The following is a 20446-nucleotide window of genomic DNA, read 5'->3' as shown; positions in this document are numbered from 1 at the left end:
TTTACCGTTTTTCTCAGCAGGAAGGAAAGAAAACCCCAGTAACAACACAAAATCTTAAATGTGTGTCAGCACTCACCCAGGAGGGGTTTTCCAGGAGTCACTAGAAGGACAGAATGAGTTTAGAGTGCATGAACATCTGCTAAAAACCCCCAAAATCCCCCCAAACCAGGCACATAGAATGAGGGTGTCAGCACATCGACTTCTTGGGTGAACTCAGGCTCCAGTCTGCCTATTCCAGTAAAACCTTCTCCTGTACAGGGCTGTGTGGGAACCACAACCAAGACGGTGAGTTGGTTTTCATTCTTTTCCCTTTTTGGTGAAAGGGAAATTCTTTTCCTTTTTTTCATTCTTTCCCTTTTAATTCTTTTAAATTAGTTACTAGAAGGTGTTGAAAAAACATCAGGCATTATCTAATTATTTGATTTTTAAAAAATAAAACTACTACTTAAAAACCTTTACTAAAATTAGTCCTTATCCACATGTTGACTGAATGAACAAATACTGAACTATCTTCAGCCTGAAGATCCTGGGATTTAGAAAAAGTTTTTGGAAAACTTTTTTTAGAAAAGTTTCTCTGCAAAGAGGAAGAGAAACACGGAAAGGGCGAATAATTTGTCCAAGGTCACCTGGAAATCAGTGGTAGAACTGGAAGCTGATCACAAGCACCGGGACTCTCCCAGGCTCCAGTCCTTAGGGGGAGGCAGGAATTTGTCCCTGGCACCTGGAGTTCAGGGCACACAACTCCCTGGGGCCATTCTGCATATTTACACCCATATTTTTCAAAGATTTTACACCAGAAGAAACGCTTTACTGAGGTGCCCAGTTGTTAAGACTTAATTATTTTTCCTAAATGTTCCCAGACGTCCATTTACTGGTGCATTATGAAATATTCTAATAAATTATTCAAGCTGATTGTCAAAATAAATTAAAAAAACCCCACTTTTGAGGAAACATCATCGCTTTAATACATTTCTTCATTTATTAATTTGCAAGATTCAGTCATTCACAGCACGTCTTTCAGTTCCTTCGAGAGAGAGCCCTTCTACACGAATTTTTATATAACGCACATGGACACACGTGGTGCTTGATTTGAAGGTGTTGGGTTGGGGCAGAAAGGAAAACAGCGCAGAGCAACAGTCCTCTGAAATTCTACTGCATGAGAGCCTAAAAAACTCCAAGCCAAACCAAAACATCCACGAGAAAATCCGTGGCTGGAAACGGCCTTCAGAAGAACTCGCCTGTCTTCTCCATCTGCAGTAAATTCTGCGCGCCTGGAACGGGCTGATTTTATCAATGAAAAGGTCTGGCCACACAGCCAGCTGAGATGCAGGAGGAACTTTTCCTTGGAAAGGCTCTGGTGTCACATAGAATCATAGAATGGGTTGGGTTGGAAGGGACCTCAAAGATCAACCAGTTCCAACCCCCCTGCCATGGGCAGGGACACCCTCCACTACACCAGGTTGCCCAAAGCAAACTCCGGACAGGGCACAAAGTGGTTACACTCTTGAAACAGCAGCGGCAGAACTGAACTTCAACACGCACCTCTAAGGGCAAAAAAAAATGAACAGAAACACAGGGAGGAGAGAGCAGCACAGTGACAACCAAAAAAATCTCAGAAAACACAATACTACTTAAAGATGCTTTCCTAAAGATCTGTACTGTGGGTTTCTCAGTCCCTACCAGTAGCAGCACGACTTGAGTAGCATCACTCAGAAGTTACAAGAACTAAAAAGAGCCAAGCCCACCTCTCCAGTTCCCTGTGTCCACCACTACTCAAAGCTGACTCCCACTTATCCCCAGTCTCACGTAGGAACCTGGAGATTCGCACCGACCAAGCGAGCTGAAGGACAGCCCTTCAACTTCCCCTTCGTAAAGTCCAACTTCTGAACAAAGACTTGCTCAAAACAGTTCTTGTGTAGTTAAGACACTAACCCGAATTTAATCCCTTGTCCAATTTACTTGGCCTACCAGTGACCCATAAAACAGGAGCAAGGTAACAGTTATTCCACACGATAATTTTGGAGGAGCTCGTTTAACGGTGTGGAGAACTCATATGGTGGGATTACAAATGGTACAAGTATGGTCAAATATGAAAGGGAGAAGAAAAAACCCTCCTTCTGGTTCTCTGCTCTTACACAACATGGATCTCGGGAATACATTCCATGTGAGCCTGGTGTTCCCTTACGGCTGCCGGAGTTACGCCGCCTTCATCTTTTCTTCTCACCCTGTGCATATCTCATCTGATCAGACAAAAATCCCCCTCCCCTAACGTCAGCTATTCCCAACATCACCATCCTGCTACGGATTTCACTGGACAGTCAGGAAAAAGTTCAGCTCCTGCTGGAAATGCCATTGGAATAGCAGCGCTCGTTGTTCGAACGCATGTTCCTCCAGCACTGAGGCTGAAATATCTCACACTGAAGGGTCTACACATCACCCAAGTCTCATTAAATCACTAAGGTTGATTAAATCCACAAATGGCCTAATGAGCAGGTATCCAGCTCCGCACCTTCGGAACTCCAGGCTGCTTTAGTCAAGAGTTGGGCTCCTTAGAACCGGTCTGATCCTAACAACATTGAGCACTGACATCTCCTCCATTTCCACAGAACTGCTGGGAACTCAGCGTGCCTGGAAATAAAGACAACTTTTTATCATCCTTGCCTTCAGAACAACAATTTTCTTGTCTGGCATTAGTTGAAGAAACAATTTAGTTTATGCCTGAGCATGTCCTTCGCCGTGAAAGGAAAACGAGGTGAGCTGAAGACACATAAGCTATTTGTGATGAGCTCCAACTGCTCTGTTTTGCAAGTATCCTTCCTCAAAACCCGACGCCAGAAATATCAACTCAGTGGCCAAGGAGAGCTGGATATGGCAGAGTTTGCCCCAACAAGCTGCAGGAGCTCCTGATGCCAAGCAAGAACCCCCTCCTCCCTTCAGGAGTGAGGCTGGATGGTTTCACAGCATCCCCAAACGGACATAACCGAACACCGGCAGCGCCTTTTATTCCGTTTCAAAATTCATATGGGGAGTTTGGGTAAAAATAAGTAAAAGCGTACCCGTACCAAGAGAAAAAGACAGGAAGGAGGTGGCTTTTAGTCATTTTCAAAATTTTCAGCTCCCTATTTCTCTAGCAGTTTTTTGGTTTTATTTATGTAACTTTAGGGCCACTACTTGTAGCGTTCACAATGCATTGTATGTACTCAACAATGAAAAATATTACTTTTTTTTTTTTTTTTTTAATAAACTCCTCGTACCTTCCTGCTCGCACAGGAGCTGCCTGAGTAACATGGAATGGGACTTTTAGGTCTCAGACAGCAAGATTTTTGCATCTTCGGATGGCTGTTTTCAGAAAGGAGCAATTTCACAGCTTTGCTACAGCCTGGTCCCTGCTGGCTACTCTTTCTACTTAAAATATCCTCCATGCTGCTGTGCTCCGTTAGGCAGGAATAATACTTTCTTGTAGGACAAGAGCGAGGGAAGAGAAGGCAGAAGTTACTCTAACTTTGTAACGGTATTTAAAGACAAGTCTTTGGTAAGACCAAAGTTCTTGCAAAGCGTTAAAGGCCAGCCTTGAACCTCAGCTCACAGCAGGGAGGATTTTTAGCAGCAGCAGCGCGCTCTCCACAACTGTCCACTCTGCACAGAACTGGAGTAACGGGGCATAAGGGGGAAAGTCTAAGGATTTTGTTGTTTCTGAACCCCACGAGACTCAAGCCAACAGTCTGGCGATGACGAGCTCTCTACCGCTATCACCACCCATCACATGGGATTTCCTCTCTGAGGTTCCCTAGATTATTTTTCCCCATGCTCGTCCTCGACTCCAGCACTTCTGCTTTGTTATTTTACCACATCTTCTTTAATCCAAACCGTTTCTTCGAACACAGCAACAAATGATCGATGCCAGTGCATCCCTTGATGCCAATGGCAGATGCGGCCGCGCCGGGAGGAAGGCAATCGATAGTGAATGGAAATCATGTGACCGCGTGAACACGTCGTGCCTCCGAGTCACATACGGCCCCCGGGGCCGACTGCGTCTCCAGCCATTGAAAAATAGCGCGGATCGATTGATATGTGAAGATGTATCAGTTCATTTTCATGAAAAAGCATGCTCAACGAGCCAAGCGAGCCCGCAAACGAACGCAGACACAACGACAAAAGGGAGGAAGGTGATACCACGCTTTAGATTTTCAAGCTACTTTATTTTCACCCAGCGCTGACTTTGTTTCTACTTTATTTCACCTCCTGTAACCGAGAATGAAAGGACATCCGTGCTCAGTCTCTTGCAACACGCAATCACTCTCCCTCCTCTTCCTCACAAAAGCAGCTTTGCACCTCCGTTCACAAAATCGTCACATAATCACACTTGTTCCAGTAAGCAGCAGAGGATCTATACCATGATGTGGGCATAAGCCATACGTATGAGCTTATATAACTGGTTAAATTATTGGCAATAGCTCCAGGTCCTTTCGCCCAGGGCGAATGACGCTGTAAAAGCATTCAAACGCGAAAAAAAGGATGAAGTAGCCCTTCGGTCTCGTTGTTGATTGTTTAAGTACCCCCGAAGCTGAGGATGAGGAGTCGGAACGCATTGCTGACGGACACACGAGCAGCGGCGCTCCGGGAGGCCCCGCGTTTCGCTCGCACGGAAAACGGCACGACGGAGCGCCGAGCGCCCGCTCGTTACTCCGAAACGCCTTAAACCGGAGCCTATTGATAAATGACAACCAGCTTCACCAACTTTACGTAACGGCACCCTGTTTCCCCCCCCGCCCTCCCCCCCCCGCCCCGAGATCCAGCGGGCGGAACCCCGGGGCATGGGGGGCGGCCACGGCCCCGCCGCCACCCCCGGGCACTGTCCGCTCCAGCATCCACTGGAGCCGGTGCCGCTTCTAACCAGCACCTCCAGCATCACATATTATGGGAAAACACGGAGCAACGGCGAGGGGAGCTCACCCCCCGCCCCCGCGGCGCGGCTCCCCCGGGAGCCCCCGTCGGGGCTCCTCCCGCATCCCACCTGCCCGGTACCATCATCTCTGCCGAGAAGAGCATCCATCATGGAGCCCAGAAAAATAAGGACTCCTGGTCAAGAACGTTTCCAGGCCCCCGTCCTCCCAAAGAGGCCAGCGGGCCATCGCCCATGGGAAAACTCCCAATTTCTTCCCTTTTTGCCTCTAAAGACACTGATGGGAGGGGGCGATCGGGCTCCTCCAGCACCCTCGTTGCTCGTAATTAAATCCTCCCCAGTGTGAAACGAGGACATACGGGTCATGGGTTCCCACTGGGGGTGGAATGCTGCAGTGTTCCAAGGACCAGGTTACACCAGAAACAACCAGCGCCCCGCGGACCGACCCCACCTGCCCGGCTCCTCCGGGATCTCACATCCACCCCTGCACCGCGGCGCGTGGAAGGCCGGCGGTGGGTGAACCCACCACACCGGGGATCCCTTGCCAAGGGCCAGCTCCGGGCCCTTCCGGAATGCCGGCTCCAGCTGCCGTGGCCCTCCCGCCCAGGCCTTCTGCTCGCACACGCTCCCCTTCCCGGCAGACTTTTAGACTTCACCTCGGATCATCTGCAGTTACTGCCGTGGAGCATCTCTTCCAGCATCCCCACCCCCACATCAGCTGGGCATAATTTGCACCAGAACGGAGCGGGGTGGGGGGGGAGGGAGAGGAAGAAGACACCCAGATTTTTAATAGAAAATGCTCGTGAACATGTAATTCCATCTCTCCAGGAAGGAAATAAATAACGATGAAATAAAATAAATCTGCCCTCACCGTTGCCCCAATATCTGGGTGGTGGAAGGAAGCAAGAGCGCAAAGCGTGGTGCCAACATCTGGGTCAGGCTGGAACCTCAAAGCCGCCCCATGCATCTCCCCCGAAAAAGTGTCCTCCAACTTCTCCCCCTCCCCGGCAGCGGGAGTCGCGGGATGCTGAGCAGCAGGAGAAGGGGGGGGGGGGGGTAGGGGGGTGGCGGAGGGATGTACCAGCGCTGCAGCGAGGGCTGGGGGGGGAAGGGACACCGAGGAGAACTCCAATTATCCCTCCTCTCTCCCTCCCCACAATGCAGACAAAGAGCACAGCCCCGAATTTCGGGGCCTGGCAGAGGGCTCCGCGGGCTCCCCGGGTTGTGGGATGGATGGATGGATGGATGGATGGATGGATGGATGGATGGATGGATGGATGGATGGATGGAGAGCTCCAACGGAGCTCCCGCCGCTCCAGGCTGGCTGCCCCCTCCCAGCCGGGGAAAGGCTGACCCCGAGGCCGCGGGGATGGCCGGCTGCAGGGCTGGCAGTGCCCCCCTCCCCACGGGGCGCGGGGGCCTCCGGCTGCAGCCGAGGCGGGGGGAGGAGGGTGGATGGACCTTCCCCCACCTGGGGCAGGGGCTGCCCCACGGACCCGGGCTGCTGCCGGGGCGCGGAGGGCGGTGTTGGATGGGGAGAGAAGCGGGGGCACCCCGCTCCCCCCTCCCTGAGCGCAGGACGAACGGGCACCCACCGGGGCGAGCCCTCCTCCGACGGGTGGCGAGCGGCAAGGCTCGCGGGGCACCCCCTCCCCGCAGCCCGCCGCTGCTGGAGAGGCGGATTTGGGGCAGGGGGCTGCCCGTGCCCCCCCGACCGCTCCCCACGCCGGCCCGGAGCTGGCGGAGCTCTGCGGCAAAGCCCCGGCGCGGGGCGGCGGGGGGGGGGGGGGTGCAGGGGGAAGAGTGTGTGCTGCTGTGTGCGGGGGGGGGGGGGAGGAATGAATTAAAAAAAAATAAAAAAAAAAATAAAAAAATGCGGGGAGCAAAGGCTGCGAGACCCCGGGCGCCCCCCGCACGGCCCGCGGGCTCCCCGCAACTTACTGTGGCCGCTCAGTCGCGCGTCTCCCGGCCGGCGCTGCCGGACTGCGGCGGTGGGGGGGCTGCAGGAGGAACTGCGGTTGTCGCCATCTTGGTGCGCTGCCGGCGCTGCCCCCCCCCCCCGCCCCGCCGGGCCCCCGCCCCGCCGCTGCGCGCCGCCAGCGGGCTTAGGGAGCGTCGCAAAACTCCCGGCGCCCGCACCGCGCGGATGCCGGCCGGGGAAGGGGGGAGCGGGCGTGGGAAAAGCCGCCCCCCGCCCTTCGCTCCGGGGAGCCCGCGCTTTCCCCGAGGGGGCGAAACCTGGGGGGGCGCGGCGGCCCGGTACCCCCCTTCCCGCCGGCTGTAGGGGCGCAGCCGCGGGCCGGGCTCTGGCCGGCCGCCGGGGGCCGAGCGGGGCCTGCCCGGCCGGTACCGGTACCGGTACCGCAGAGCAACGCAGCCCCCGGCATCGGCCCCCTCCGCGACCGCCCGAGGTATCGGGAACCGCCGCGGTGCCGGTGGAAAAACCCCGGGGCGCTGGAGACGCGCGGCCCGGGCGGCGGTGCCACCGGCCCGGGCACGGCCGTGGCTCGGGAAGGACAATTCCTGAGGATTAGAGCCGGAATTCCTGAGGATTGGAGCCGGAATTCCTTCAGACCAGCGCTTTACCGCGCTCCGAGGTGCTCTCCGCGCAGCGCGGGCTTCAGGAATAAGCGCGAAAGTGCAGAGCGGGATCTGCGGCAGATGTCAGCAGCCAAGGGAAAACTTGGGACCAGCCAAACACATTTTCTTGTTGTTTGTTTTTTTGGTTTGTTTGGTTTTTGACAATTCCAGGATGAGCTAAAACTTCAAACGGCCACGCGCATCACGGATGGTATCGCCAAGCAGAGCTCCGTGACCCCATCCCGGACTATCCCGAAACGGTACGATTTCACCAAGGAAATTAAAAAGTGCCGAAATGACATTTGTGTCACGCGTGCAGCGACGCTCTTTGCCCGGCAGATCCGGGTGCTGTATTGGCTCCTTCCTCCCACTTGCCACCTGGGCCATGAGATTTCTTTTCCAAGGTCCTTGCTCGGCTCCCGGCAGGATGCTCGGGGCGGTGGAGCTCCCAAAGCCTGGCAGCTCACCGAAGAGGTGGGAGTCCACTATGGAATTCTGCCCTCAGCTACAACCCCATCATATATGCAGATTTCGGTGGTTTCCAGTAAGACAGTGAATAAGAGTGCTAATAATTGACCCAAGTTACCCTTCTTCGGTTGAGAGACAACTCCTCTTCCTCCTTTAGACACAGAATTATATAATTTATGACTGCAAATTTAGGATCAATTTTTATCCTTATGTGGTTCTTGTTCTCAATGAGACTGTGTTGCTGAAAGATCACCCTGAAACACTGTATTTAAGGTTGCTGTTCTAGAAAAAAAAAAATATATATATCCACCTTGCAGAAATGTCCTCTTCACAGAATTTTTAATCTTTGCCCTCCGAGCAGAGCTTTAGGAGTTGTGTGCTGAGCAGACAAGGTGGCAGGACACAACGCTGTGCTGGAAAACTCATTTATCTTGCTTTGGGAATGACACAGGAACTAAATCCGCCCTTATTTACATCGCTGACTTTTATGGGACTACCCTACTGTAACACAAGGGCAGACGCAACCTAAAAAATGTAGATATCTCAGGCCATAACTAATCAAAAGCAGTTCAAATAATTTTTATTAAATAAGCTACTACAGAAAGCTACAGACTCCAAGAAATTTTCAGACCAAACTGGACTTTCCGCAGCTTGGTTCTCACTAGGGCTTAAATCGCCAGCAGATGTTAACTAAGTGGAAATAGAAACACTGAAATATAGGGAAAAAATCCAGTGGTGACGAACTGCTGAGAAACAGGATAGTATCTCCCAAATAGAGAGTGTTTAAGTGTCTGAACGTGAAAGTTAAGTCCCATAACATAAGAAAAAATTCCTTCTTTACATCGCTACCGGTGCTGGCAGCTTGGAGGACACGGTGCTGCAGCCGGGCGAAGCGGCCGGCGCTGGCCGAAGGGACCGAGGGATGCCAGCCCTGGGATGGAAACGCAGCAGCACACCCGGCCTTCCAAGTAGGGCACCCTCAGAGCTGCTGGGAACGGTGGGCACACGGGTCCCTTTGGGGAGGGCCACGCACCAGAAATACTTCAAGGACACTCTGGGGCCCCAAGGGTGTTATTACAGTTCGTATAAGATATCTTTAAGCAAAGCGCTTAAAGAAATAAATAGGTCAATGCCCTCAGAGGTTGAACAGCGATAAGAAAACAAAAAAAAATGTTCCTTATCTACCTAAGCGATCCTGGCACAGCCTTGGAGAGACTCTACCCCAGATAAGAGGCACAGAGTTCCAAACCATCCCTATGCAGAGACTGCCCCATCCCCTCAGAGCCATCTAATTCCTTATTCCCATCCAGGCCGAAAGGGAACCCCCAGAAAACATGCATACTCACAGTTTGGAAGTATTTCCAAAACAATACTGCCTTGTAAAGCACATGAATACTCCAACTCCAGCTACTGGTTTTGCTTGCCTGTAATTAGAACAGTAAAGCTAACAAAATCCATAAAACTTCTCCTTGGGTTAAAAGAGCACAAAACCACCCAGGACTTAGGCAACAGCACTGGGATAATTTTGTAATTCTCCATCTGGACAATAACTACCTGGCTGTGTGCTGTCTCTTTAAGGAGCATGCAGCTGCTCGATATACAAAAAAAATAAAAATTCCTTGATAAGGACACTGCCTTTTCCTTATTTCCCCACCACAGCCCGCGCTTCTCCCTTCCCCTTCAGCACAGCGACCTCCGAAGTGCCGCCGCAGTCCCTCCGCTCTGTGGACAGGGCTGTGTCACACACACCCTGCACGGCACACCGGCTGTCCGGGCTGTGTAGGAACCACCAGGTGACCGTACGTCTCTGCTACAACGGGCACGGTGCAAGCCAACTGCCAACCCCGGCCAAGCAAACTTCTTCAAACTGGAACGACTACGTGATTTAAACAGGTTGTTACACGTGAGTAGCCAGAGAGATTTCTGCAGTCTAAAAGACTTCTCCTCCATCACGGGTGCAATCCTTTTGTTACACCAGCGTACGGTTCCCTTACTCACGCTCTGCATCGCCCGTACGATGAGGCAGCACCTAAACCTGCAAGGTGGTGGGAGAGGTGAGGGGGATGGAGAAGGTGCACGCACACCGTGTCACAGCCACTCCGGAGACAGTCAGAGGGCTGATGCCATCACAAAACCGATAGGCAAAATACTCGTCAGGTTGGGACTGGTTGTTTCTCCCAGATAACCGGCTCGAACCAGGCAGGATCGGAGCTTTCAGCTTCAATCCAGTCCAATCAGGCAATGAATTCAAACAACTCACACATGCACAAGTGCAGCCTCGCACACTTGCTCCGCTCGGCAGGGCTTGCTCCTGCCCTGCCCTCCCCACGCAGGCATTGCCAGCAGTTCGGCACAGCCACAGTGCTGCTGCCTTCAGAGGGTGCCAGGTGCCCAGGCAGACAGACAGACAGACAGACAGGTTCAAAGGTGGCTCCAGCAGCAGCAATGGCTGCAGACTGGGCAGGGTATGCGGGGCAGGGTGTTCACCGGCCACCTCTGCTCCCAGCTGCCCACAGGGATGGTGCTCGTGCCCTTCCTCCAGCGAGGCACGCAGCTCCTCCTCTTGCCCGTCCATGTTCCTGCCTGCCTGGACTCATGGGACTCCTCCTGTAAGAAAATCTTTCCATATATTGTGGTCAAGGTGGCACCCACCTACAACTGTGGTCTACAAGCAAAAACAAGAGCTGTTCAGCAACTTAAGAATATTTGCAGGCCCTTCAGGCCAACTCACGTTGCTGGAAATGGGCACAGGCACTGGCACCAATTTCCAGTTCTACCCACCAGGCTACCATGCAGCAACCCTAATCCCTATCTCAGAAAGTTCCTCCTCAAGAGCCTCTTGGAGAACATGCACCTTAAGCTTCAACATTCAGCGGCTGCTTCCAGCAAGGATCTGCAGCAAACACCGGACGGCACCGTGGATGCGGTGCCATCCGGGCACCTTAGTGCTGGGCACCTTAGTGCTGAGCTCTGCGCCAAAACCAGGAAAGTCCTGACCGAGGTTCTGCGAGTGCTCCGGCCGCTGAGCTGGGGCAGAGCAAGGGAGATCAGGGACGCCGATTAACGTGGTGCCAACCCATGTTGTGGCGCTGACCTACATTCAGGGTAGATGCAATCACCTGTGCCAGGCCAAGAAAGAGTTTAAAATTCAACCATGATATCCACTTACCCACTCAAAGTAATTTACTTTTGTGCTGCTTCACCTGCAGGTGAAGGAACGAGCTCAGCCTGCTTCCCCTCTCCCTCCTCAGCACGCCCGGTGTGCTGCCACGCACGCAGCAGGTCTGGGGTACCTGCAAGGTGGTGCCAACTGCCCGGGCAAGCGGGAGACACAGCTACGCTGTCCGGGCTGCCTGGCTCCTGCACTTGCAGCTGGGCAACCTGCAAAAACTCCGAGGCCAAAGCTGTTTGAGAAAGAAAAAGAAAAGAGGAAAATTATTTTATTTTTTATTCAAAAATAAAAGTCCTAAACCAACTCAGGAAGTCCTGGGAGCTGGGAGGAGCAGAGCAGGACTGGATAAGCAGGATTGCTGCAGTGCCATGGCGGAATATGGGGAGGAAGGCAGAAAGGAATGCGCACTGTAACACGGGTAAATTATTAACAACTTCAGTTCACAGTTGCCATGTGTATTCTCCTGCTGTTCTCTCTTCTATCCTTAAAACTTGCCCACCTAAAGCAGTGTTTTCGTTGTAATCCAAGGTGACACTTGTGACATGCCACATACCGCTCTTCCAATACTTTTTTCCTCCAGTTCTGGGGAAGAGTTTAAATTAAACTTGTCCTTTAACTTAACCTTTTCTATGATTTCCTGCGGCAAGGAATTAAAAGCTGGTACAGATTACATTTCTAACAAAATAACGCATTAACATCTCTGTTTTGTGCTCCATACACATCCAACTGGTCTACACAGAAAGTCATTCCCACCATTCCAACCTGTTTCTCTAATGTAGCTGCCACAAGGTGGAGGTACGAAGGTACGACAGCGGAGCTCGTTAATAAAGCAGTCTGATAACGATGCTGGGTTTGATATTTGCTTTATTACCACTAGAGGGGGGAGGTAACTCATCGGACAACGGGACTACTTATCACTCAACAGGAAAAATAAATTCTCCAGTGCGATTCACAACAGACCTGCCTTTACTGGGGACCTTAAGTCCTCCCTCCCCTCCACTAGGCTCACCTGGAGCAGAGCAATTAAACGCTCGTGGCTAATTTACACCAAGTTCTTTGACAAAGCACTGCTGACCACAAAGTTGAAGTTTTACAGAATGCATTTAGCAGAGAATGGAGCTTATGAAGTGAATAAAACCAAACCATGCACTGCGTGCAGCGATTACTGAATTAATAAATTGTTTTATCCCTGTTCCATGATTCCCATCAAAGCTCTGAAAGAGAACCAAGAAGAGCAAGTTCATTCACTGCAAAGGAGCCCGTGTGTGCATACCAAGTATTTTAGGAGTCCACAAAGTGGCAAGACTGAAAACTGCTGTTGCAGAGAGCACAGAGCAAGCAGCTGACTGGCTCATCCAGCTGCTTACAACGAGGTGGTAAATTAACTCTTACACAAATGTGTTTTAACTGAAATGTTAAGGAAACGCCCACAGCAAATCCAGAGCTCAGAGAGATTTCCTTCAGCTCACTAAAGACAACATGCGGTTGCTTTAAGAGAGAACTTGTAACCACTGAACACCAAATCAGGGCATTTTCTGACGTTTTGCCAGCGGTTACAAAGTTGTACTGCCCAGTTCACCCAGCTTACATAACAAGCTGGCAGCTCCTCCTCTGCCAGAGCTGGGACGCTATGGTGACTGTTCGGAATGCGGTCCTGCTTCTCCCTTCTTTGCCTGGGACCAGACTTTAAAATCAGCTTTAGAGAAAAGTCTAGAGCGATCCAAGGAGCTGAATACACTCCAAGACGAACACGGCAAGTACCTGCGTGCGGCTCTGTCTGAATTTCAAGGCCTCTAACACACAGAAGAACTAGTTTTGCTCGGTTCGGATCCTCTGCCCCACGCTGGAAATGACAGAGGCCAGCGTCCTCTTCCTCCGCACCTGCCTCGTGCTGCTCGCCATGCCCATCTACTTACTATCGTTCCTGGGCATATGGCAGCCTTTCTGTAAGAAGGTATTTTTTCCTTTCTTCTTAGAGAAGCTTTTTACAATTCACGAAAGGAAAGCAAAGAAGCACAAGCAGGAGCTATTTCATAATCTACCTGACTTCAAGAGCCCCTCAGGAGAGCTGAAGCTGCTGGAGATCGGGACGGGGTGCGGTGTTAACTTCCAGTTCTACCCACCAGGCTGCAAAGTCACCTGCACTGACATAAACCCCAACTTCCAGCAAGCCCTTTCGAGAAGCATCAAGAAAAATCAGCACATCCACTACGAGCGTTTCCTAGTAGCTGCAGGGGAAGACCTGCACCAGGTGCCCAGTGGTTCTGTGGACGCCGTCGTCTGCACCCTGGTCCTCTGCTCTGCGCACAACGTCAACGGTATCCTGAAGGAAGCACTGAGAGTGCTCAGACCTGTGAGTATCTGAATAAAAAAGTTTTGTTGTTATCTTTATCATTCTTTGTCAGCTATTCGAGAGCCACTGCACCAAAAGAAAAAAAAAAAAAAGGTAAAAAAATTGGGTTTAATCTTACAAACCAGACCCAGTTTACTTCCCTCTGCCCTGCTACACGGTGCAAAACAGTAGCAACTGTCCTATTCTTAAAAGTAAAACCCAAAAAGTGACAGTCTGCTAACTAGAACTGCCACTAATTTGGGAAGTAATTACGGTATATCACCGAAAGCAGAACTGGTTCCTGTGGTGTTGTCCCTCCCCACACACACCAGATTTTCTTTGGTGGGAAGCTCTCTGATCCAGACTGAACGTCTGCATTTCCAATAAAGTGCTTTAGCCTCTTCCAAGTGGGGCTGATCTACCTGTATGACTAAAACTCTAATTAAATGCCTTCCTGCCCTGTAATATACTAATCAAGCTAAAGATTACAAAAAGCTGTTTTGTCAGGGAATTTTTGCAACAGACTTTCAGCCTTTAAAATGGTGTTTTCAAGACAATCCTCTGGGTCGTCACGCACTGACGAATTTGAGTAGGATTTATACATTTCTCCTAGTTTTCTTCGAAAAAAATGACACGCTAGCAACTGTAATTGAAACAAAAAGACAACAAACTATTGCTATAATAAAAGAAGGATCAAGTAAGTCCATCCTTCATGCTTTTTGCATCTCTGCAACTTTCCTGCTTACATTAATTCCAACCGACACCACAAAAGCAAAAAGCGGGCAGGGAGAATACCGGTGAACATGGATGCACCACGCGCACTGGTCTGTATCCAAGAGGAGGTGGGATGGAGGGAGAAGTTTGATGCAACCCCAGCACTTGCTGCTGCTCTTTGTCTCCCCCAGGGAGGTGCTTTCTATTTCCTGGAGCACGTGGCTGCCGATCATTCCAGCTGGAAGTACTTTTGGCAGCAGGTCTGCTATCCGACTTGGAAACTGGTCTTTGACGGATGCTGCCTCACGAGAGAGCTATGGAAGAACCTCGAACGGGCCGGTTTCTCGGAGCTGAGGTTGCAACACGTCAGCATCGCGCTGCCCTGGACGCCCATCCGGCCGCACATCATGGGCTACGCCGTGAAGTAGCGCTGCCGCCCTGCCCTCACCGCCATCCCTCGGCACAACCAGCATGGCACAGGCGAACCCACGCATCCCGATCTAGGCGACGCAGTGAAGGGCTTTAATTAAATTCCCGATTCAAGCGTCTCACGAGGGTCAGTTTTCCAAACACCTTCGAATCAAAGCAGCTCCAGCCACGCTGGATCCCTCGTGCTGACCTGGCACACCCCGGGCGGCAGGAGGGCACGACAGCCCAGCGGGCGGGAAAAATAAATGCATTAACTCAAGCAAACTTCTGCCTACGTCTGGTGAACTCCGGGAAAGGATTCCTTTGGCGATCCCCACAGCGGGAAGCAGCCGGGCCAGACCCAAACCCGCTCTCTGCCGCGGCTGCTCACACGAAGCAGCGACCCGGTGCAAACAAGGCGCAACTTTCGCTCAGCCTCGAGTATTTATTTGCAGAAGCCGGGGGAGGGCGGGGGAAGGCGGGTGAGGGCGGGCAGGGCCCGCCGCCCCCCTCAGAGAACACTTACCCGAAGGCGCCCGCTCGCTCGGCCGCCCGCCCCGGCGCGGGCACCGCCTCTCGCCGCCAGAACGTTCAAAGACTCGCGTTTAACGCGAAGGCTTCGGGAAGTTTCTGTCAGCGGCGCCGCGGTTCAGGCGGGACGCGCCGCCGCCGCCGCCTCAGCGGCCGTTGGCGGCGCCTCCCGCGCGCCGCCCGGCCGCCATTTTGTCCCCCCTCGACGGAGGATGCGGCGGGGGCCGCCCGCTGCCGCCCTCCTGCTGCTGCCGCCGCTCCTGGCGGCCGGCCTGCCCGTGGGGGCGGCCCCGCCGGCTGCCGCCGAGGGTACTGCGGCTGTACCGGGGCGGCGGGGGCGGGCAGGGCCGTGGCGGGCGGTTGAGGGGCCTGGGGGGGGCGGGAGAGGGGGTGTGGTGGCCCGCGGCGCCCCACAGACACGGGAGAAAACTCCCATCTGCACGTAATCCAGTGAATTCCTAAAGTGGGAGGGACTGGAACCCATGTGCCCTTGGTGTACGCAATAAATGTGTGCACAGTGCGTGTGTAACCAGAGGAAATAACACACGTTTCATACAACTGAAGAAAACAGCCCCGCGGTGGCCACAAGCTGAGCTCCAGCAGCAAACGTAGAATCATAGAACCACGGAATGGTTTGGGTTGGAAGGGACCTCAAAGATCATCCAGTTCCAACCCCCTGCCACGGGCAGGGACACCCTCCGCTACACCAGGTTGTCCAAAGCCTCATCCAACCTGGCCTTGAACACTGCAAGGATGGGGCATCCAAAGTCCTGCAGCAAGTAATGCTGTAGATTAAAAAAAAAAAAGCAAACAAAAAAAACCCCCACACCCCTAAAACGCTGCTAGTGCACCAAAAGCTCCGTTTTTCAGTTGGAACGATAGGACTGACTCCGTTCCGTTTTGCAGAGTGCGGGCAGCGGCCGGTCTCGGACGGCGTCTCCGTCTCCCGGATCGTAGGCGGACACAACGCCCGGCTGGGAGCGTGGCCGTGGGCCGTCAGCCTCCAGAGCCACCAAACCGGCCCACGCTTCGCACACGTCTGCGGTGGTGTCTTAGTTAACAAGAAATCAGTACTTACGGCTGGCCACTGCGTTACAGGAAGGAAGTACGTATTCCCGCTGGTGCCTCTTTATTTATGAAGTATGAGGAGGGCATGATAGATCAGCCAAGCATCACCTGTGGTGTCTCTGAACAAGGGGAATCAATCCATGGGACATACGTGGACTGAGCTCTCATAGTGCAGAACCAACACGCAGACCCAAACTGTGCAACTTCTGTTCACTGGGAAGACCCAAAGGAGGGACTGGTTGTGGCTCTAAGGACCACAGGCTGTCCCCTTTGCTGGGACGGTTGTGGCTGGTGACAGCCGCCAGCCCAGGATGCAAAGTTACATCTTTATAAGTCAACATGGAGAAGTCTTGGATATGTGCTTCTGGCTTGGCCCAGAACAACTTGTGCTATTTTTAATAAAGGGTCGTTTGGTTTTGATATAGGTGACATTTTTGTTAGGTCAGGGGCTTTTTTTTTTTTACCATGGAGCTCTAATTTTTCTGATTAATAGATTTTTCTAAACCAATAAAGCTCACTGCAAAAAGAAAATCCTGCCAATATTTAGATTAGAAACATTACAATTAGTTAGGTCTAACACTATTTCCATTTTTCCTGTTTAACAGAATCAATGATTTGGCACTTGACTACTATTATTTTTTTGACAATGTGGTAATAACACTTTTCAGAACAGGCCTTTTAATCGATCTGATCACGCTTGTCGTTTCTGTAGTCTTCAAAGTAGCTGCAAAATCTGCACGTGAGTTCATGCAAGTTCGTATCGACTATGTTGACATAGTGTTGACATAACCATGACTTGAGGGAAATGGAACTGTAAAAATCTCCGAACTTCAGAATTTCAACATTTATTAGGACTTTGTTGGATCAGCTCCTTGTTTCTCTAAATGCATTTCTACAAACTTTAATTTAGAGAGGCATTATATCGCAAATAATCAGTTTAATTTTTATCTAGCACTCTGGAGAATTTTGGAGGTTAACCTGAATTTTATAGCCTGCCCTTTGCTCATCACAAGCCAAATTCAATTCTCACTTAATGTCTCAACATACTTGAATAGAAATTAGGTCTGAATGACTCCGGTCTTATTTCTAAATTTAATATTGAGTTGATATTCATTATTTGTAACTTCTAGTTAATAGATTTCCCAAATCTAGCTACAAGCACAGTCTTTATAAGTACTGTGGGTATAAGCCTACTTCCATTCTGCAAAATAAATCCATGTGTTTACTTTTTTTTCAAAAGAATATCTCCTGGGTGGCCTCTGCTGAGATAGGGTGGGAAGGAAAATCTGAGTATCAGCTTAAATAATTTATCTGAATTCACCTTAACAGCCATAACCAGCATTAGGCAAACCCCGTGCTCAAAACAGGCAGAATGGTAATTAGCCAAATTTGTTCCAGAAAGTATTTACTACAGAATTTTCAATGTATATTCCTAAGGGTGCATAAGCCAACAGTAAAACAATCGGTTAAAACAGTGCCATCAAGAAACGTATTTACTTTAACATAATTGTAAAAAATACATGAATTCTCTCTCAGAGACCCATATTCCTGGAGAGCTGTTTTGGGCGTGCATAACCTTTGGAAACACGGCAAACACACGGCAAGAAGATATATCAGAAGCATCACTGTGCACCCAGACTTCAAGAGAGAAACGTTTGAGAACGATATTGCGTTGTTCGAACTCGATGCCGCGGTGCGCTACAGCGACTACATCCAGCCCATCTGCCTGCCTCCCGCACACCTCTACTCCAACACGGACAACGAGACGGAATGCTTCATCAGCGGCTGGGGGCGCACGGCGGAGAAAGGTAAAAACCCCCCTCGTGTTGTGGGTAGAGCTACAAGCCACAGAACCAACAGCGGGATCCAGTCCCTCAAGCTCACTGGGAGAACTGGATTTGTTCAGCTTATAGTCTCATCACACACCACCATTAAATCCTTCTATAACTGAGTATCTGCTCCCAGTGTTTTTTCCATTACGAGCAGATTAGATCTATGCAGATGTCACCAAAAGCATCAATTTTCCAGCCTTTTTTCCAAGTAGGACACGAAAGAAGGAAAATAAACTAGCCTTTCAGATTCATGGTACAGCTACTCAATAGTGTCTTCTAGAAATAACTTTTTTATTGAAAAACAATTCTGATGACGTGCATTATGAAGCTGGGGTCTCCATGTATTTTCCAAATGGCTGCACTCCCTCAAATTCTCTCTCAACTCACCACGAGCACAAACATTGCATGATGCCAGTCAGTGGTGTGCATCTGGTGAGGAAGTTTGAAGGACAGCTTCATAGAAGCTTAGGGATCATAGAAGCTTATTTGCTAAGTCCCCTCTGATGTTTTGAGCAAGGCTGGTGAGCAGTATTGTTATCCTCGATGTTTCTTCAGAACAAGAATTGCCAAAACCACATCAAACCCTTAACCCACTTAAGTTTAAATCATAGAATCATAGAATGGTTTGAGTTGGAAGGGACCTCAAAGATCATCTAGTTCCAACCCCCCTGCCATGGGCAGGGACACCCTCCGCTACACCAGGTTGCTCAAAGCCCCATTCAACCTGGCCTTGAACACCTCCAGGGATGGGGCATCTACAACTTCTCTGGGTGTAGGCACAACCTCTGTGTTACGCACGTGTCTGAACACTTACAGAAACATGCTTACGCTAAACAGGAGAATAAGAGCACAGTAAGAACTGCTACACACAACAGCATCAATAATATTTCACCTTCCCATATGCTGTCTTCCATTAAAGGTAAAATTTCGGCTGTGTTGAAAGAAGCACGAGTGGAAATCATTCCTTCCAGTGTCTGCAACAAGTCCGATGCGTACGGAGGCGTGGTTAACAACAACATGATCTGTGCTGGCTCTCGGTTCGGAGGCACCGACACCTGTCAGGTATGAACCACCAAGCCAGAGCCTCAGGGGCATCACCACGACCAGCACCACGACCAGCACACGCAGCGTAATTAATGAAAACGGCACAAATACCACGTATTTTGTATTTATACACCACTTGCCACAAAGATGGCTGTTACTGATACGGTGTTAACACAAACGTGTGTGGATACACACACGCATCACCGCGCACACGAGGGGTGTGTGAAGCACACGAGCATCTTGCCTGTTTTTATGCTTTTGAAAGAGAGCAGCAGCACGAGAAAGTGATACAGCAAGATTTTTATTTAGATGCTGAGCAATCGGCATCTCTTTCTCAGAAAAGTCAGCTCTCAGATCAAAAGCACTGGTGTGCAAAAGCTGGGGCACCAGTTGGGATATGGCAACACTGATAATTAAAACCCATAACATATTCATAAGTATTTTGTCTGATATACTTCCTGCTTTCCTTGGCAGTTTTCCTTTCAGTAGGTGATACGGCAAAGACTCGGGGTTGTGTACCCACTACCATCTTTCTTGGTACTTACACGTTGTGTGGACAATATATCCTCCTGTTAAGTGACGAGTGAGAGTTTAGGGAGACAAGCCTTGGCCTGAAAAGGTGCAGAAAGAAAAACAGAACTTTAGTTGAAGACACTGACAGTGATGCAGGGTGGTGTTCTAGTCAAGGGAGCATCCCCCAGCACCCCCAAATTTTATCTTCATTTGTCTGTGTACTACTGCCCGTGTATTGCTGTGGTTATTACTGTCTAGTTAGCTGATTTTTAAAAGTTTTTTTTTAAAGAAAGCAGCTGCGTTACTGACTTAATTCGATGTTGATTCCTGGAAGGGAATATGTGTCACTATTTTTGATGTTGTTTATTTACAGGGAGACAGCGGTGGACCTTTAGCGTGCTATCACCCCGGTACCAACAAGCACTACCTCATAGGAATTGCCAGTTTCGGAGTGGGCTGTGGCCGACCAAAATTCCCGGGGATCTACGTCCGTTTATCTCACTACAGAAGATGGATAATATCTGAACTGTTGAGTAACGAGGCCGTGAGTCCCGTGAGCATCCCACTTAGCATCTTTCTGACTGTGGTGCACACAGTACTTGTGTAGGCTGGGTAACGGGACAAACCGTAGTGTCACCATCGCAGGGGTCTGGGCTGCCTGTTAGAACTTTGAGAAGACAGAACTCCCGTTTCAGAATAAATCCAAGAGCCAAAGGACGTACACTTAATTTTCAGAAGTCATGTTTGCAATTGTCTTATCTTTTTTTCTTTTCTACCTTTGACAGCCATACTAACTATGTGGTGGAAATTGTAACAGCCTTGATCCTAATAACGAAATTGCACTTAGGAATGTTACCAAGAGAAAGTACTTTTTTCCTACC

General features: G+C 50.5%; 2 protein-coding genes across 2 annotated transcripts; both read left to right on the top strand.

The window, feature by feature from the left end:
• Nucleotides 1-12972: 12972 nt before the first annotated feature.
• Nucleotides 12973-14597, top strand: TMT1A (thiol methyltransferase 1A). The gene is made up of 2 exons (XM_009978618.2): nucleotides 12973-13476; nucleotides 14361-14597. The coding sequence occupies exons 1-2, from the start codon at nucleotides 12973-12975 to the stop codon at nucleotides 14595-14597; spliced, it is 741 nt and encodes a 246-aa protein (XP_009976920.1).
• Nucleotides 14598-15320: 723 nt separating this feature from the next.
• Nucleotides 15321-20172, top strand: TMPRSS12 (transmembrane serine protease 12). The gene is made up of 5 exons (XM_086628497.1): nucleotides 15321-15417; nucleotides 16015-16213; nucleotides 17713-17984; nucleotides 18928-19070; nucleotides 19939-20172. The coding sequence occupies exons 1-5, from the start codon at nucleotides 15321-15323 to the stop codon at nucleotides 20170-20172; spliced, it is 945 nt and encodes a 314-aa protein (XP_086484623.1).
• The last annotated feature ends 274 nt before the right edge of the window (nucleotides 20173-20446 follow it).

The sequence above is a fragment of the Tauraco erythrolophus genome, chromosome 31 (assembly GCF_009769465.1).
Source record: "Tauraco erythrolophus isolate bTauEry1 chromosome 31, bTauEry1.pri, whole genome shotgun sequence".
Classification (NCBI taxonomy): Eukaryota; Metazoa; Chordata; class Aves; order Musophagiformes; family Musophagidae; genus Tauraco; species Tauraco erythrolophus.
The sequence above is the reverse complement of the archived record's forward strand: the minus strand, read 5'-3'. Positions and strand labels throughout refer to the sequence as shown.

What these genes read in the sequence shown, in the direction of transcription:
- TMPRSS12 (XM_086628497.1), top strand. Translation starts at nt 15,321, where the DNA reads ATGCGGCGGGGGCCGCCCGCTGCCGCCCTCCTGCTGCTGCCGCCGCTC. An exon ending in CACTGCGTTACAGGAAGGAA is followed by an intron (nt 16,214 to 17,712) that starts GTACGTATTCCC and finishes ATTCTCTCTCAG; the next exon opens with AGACCCATATTCCTGGAGAG. An exon ending in GGGGCGCACGGCGGAGAAAG is followed by an intron (nt 17,985 to 18,927) that starts GTAAAAACCCCC and finishes CTTCCATTAAAG; the next exon opens with GTAAAATTTCGGCTGTGTTG.
- TMT1A (XM_009978618.2), top strand. Translation starts at nt 12,973, where the DNA reads ATGACAGAGGCCAGCGTCCTCTTCCTCCGCACCTGCCTCGTGCTGCTC. An exon ending in CACTGAGAGTGCTCAGACCT is followed by an intron (nt 13,477 to 14,360) that starts GTGAGTATCTGA and finishes TGTCTCCCCCAG; the next exon opens with GGAGGTGCTTTCTATTTCCT.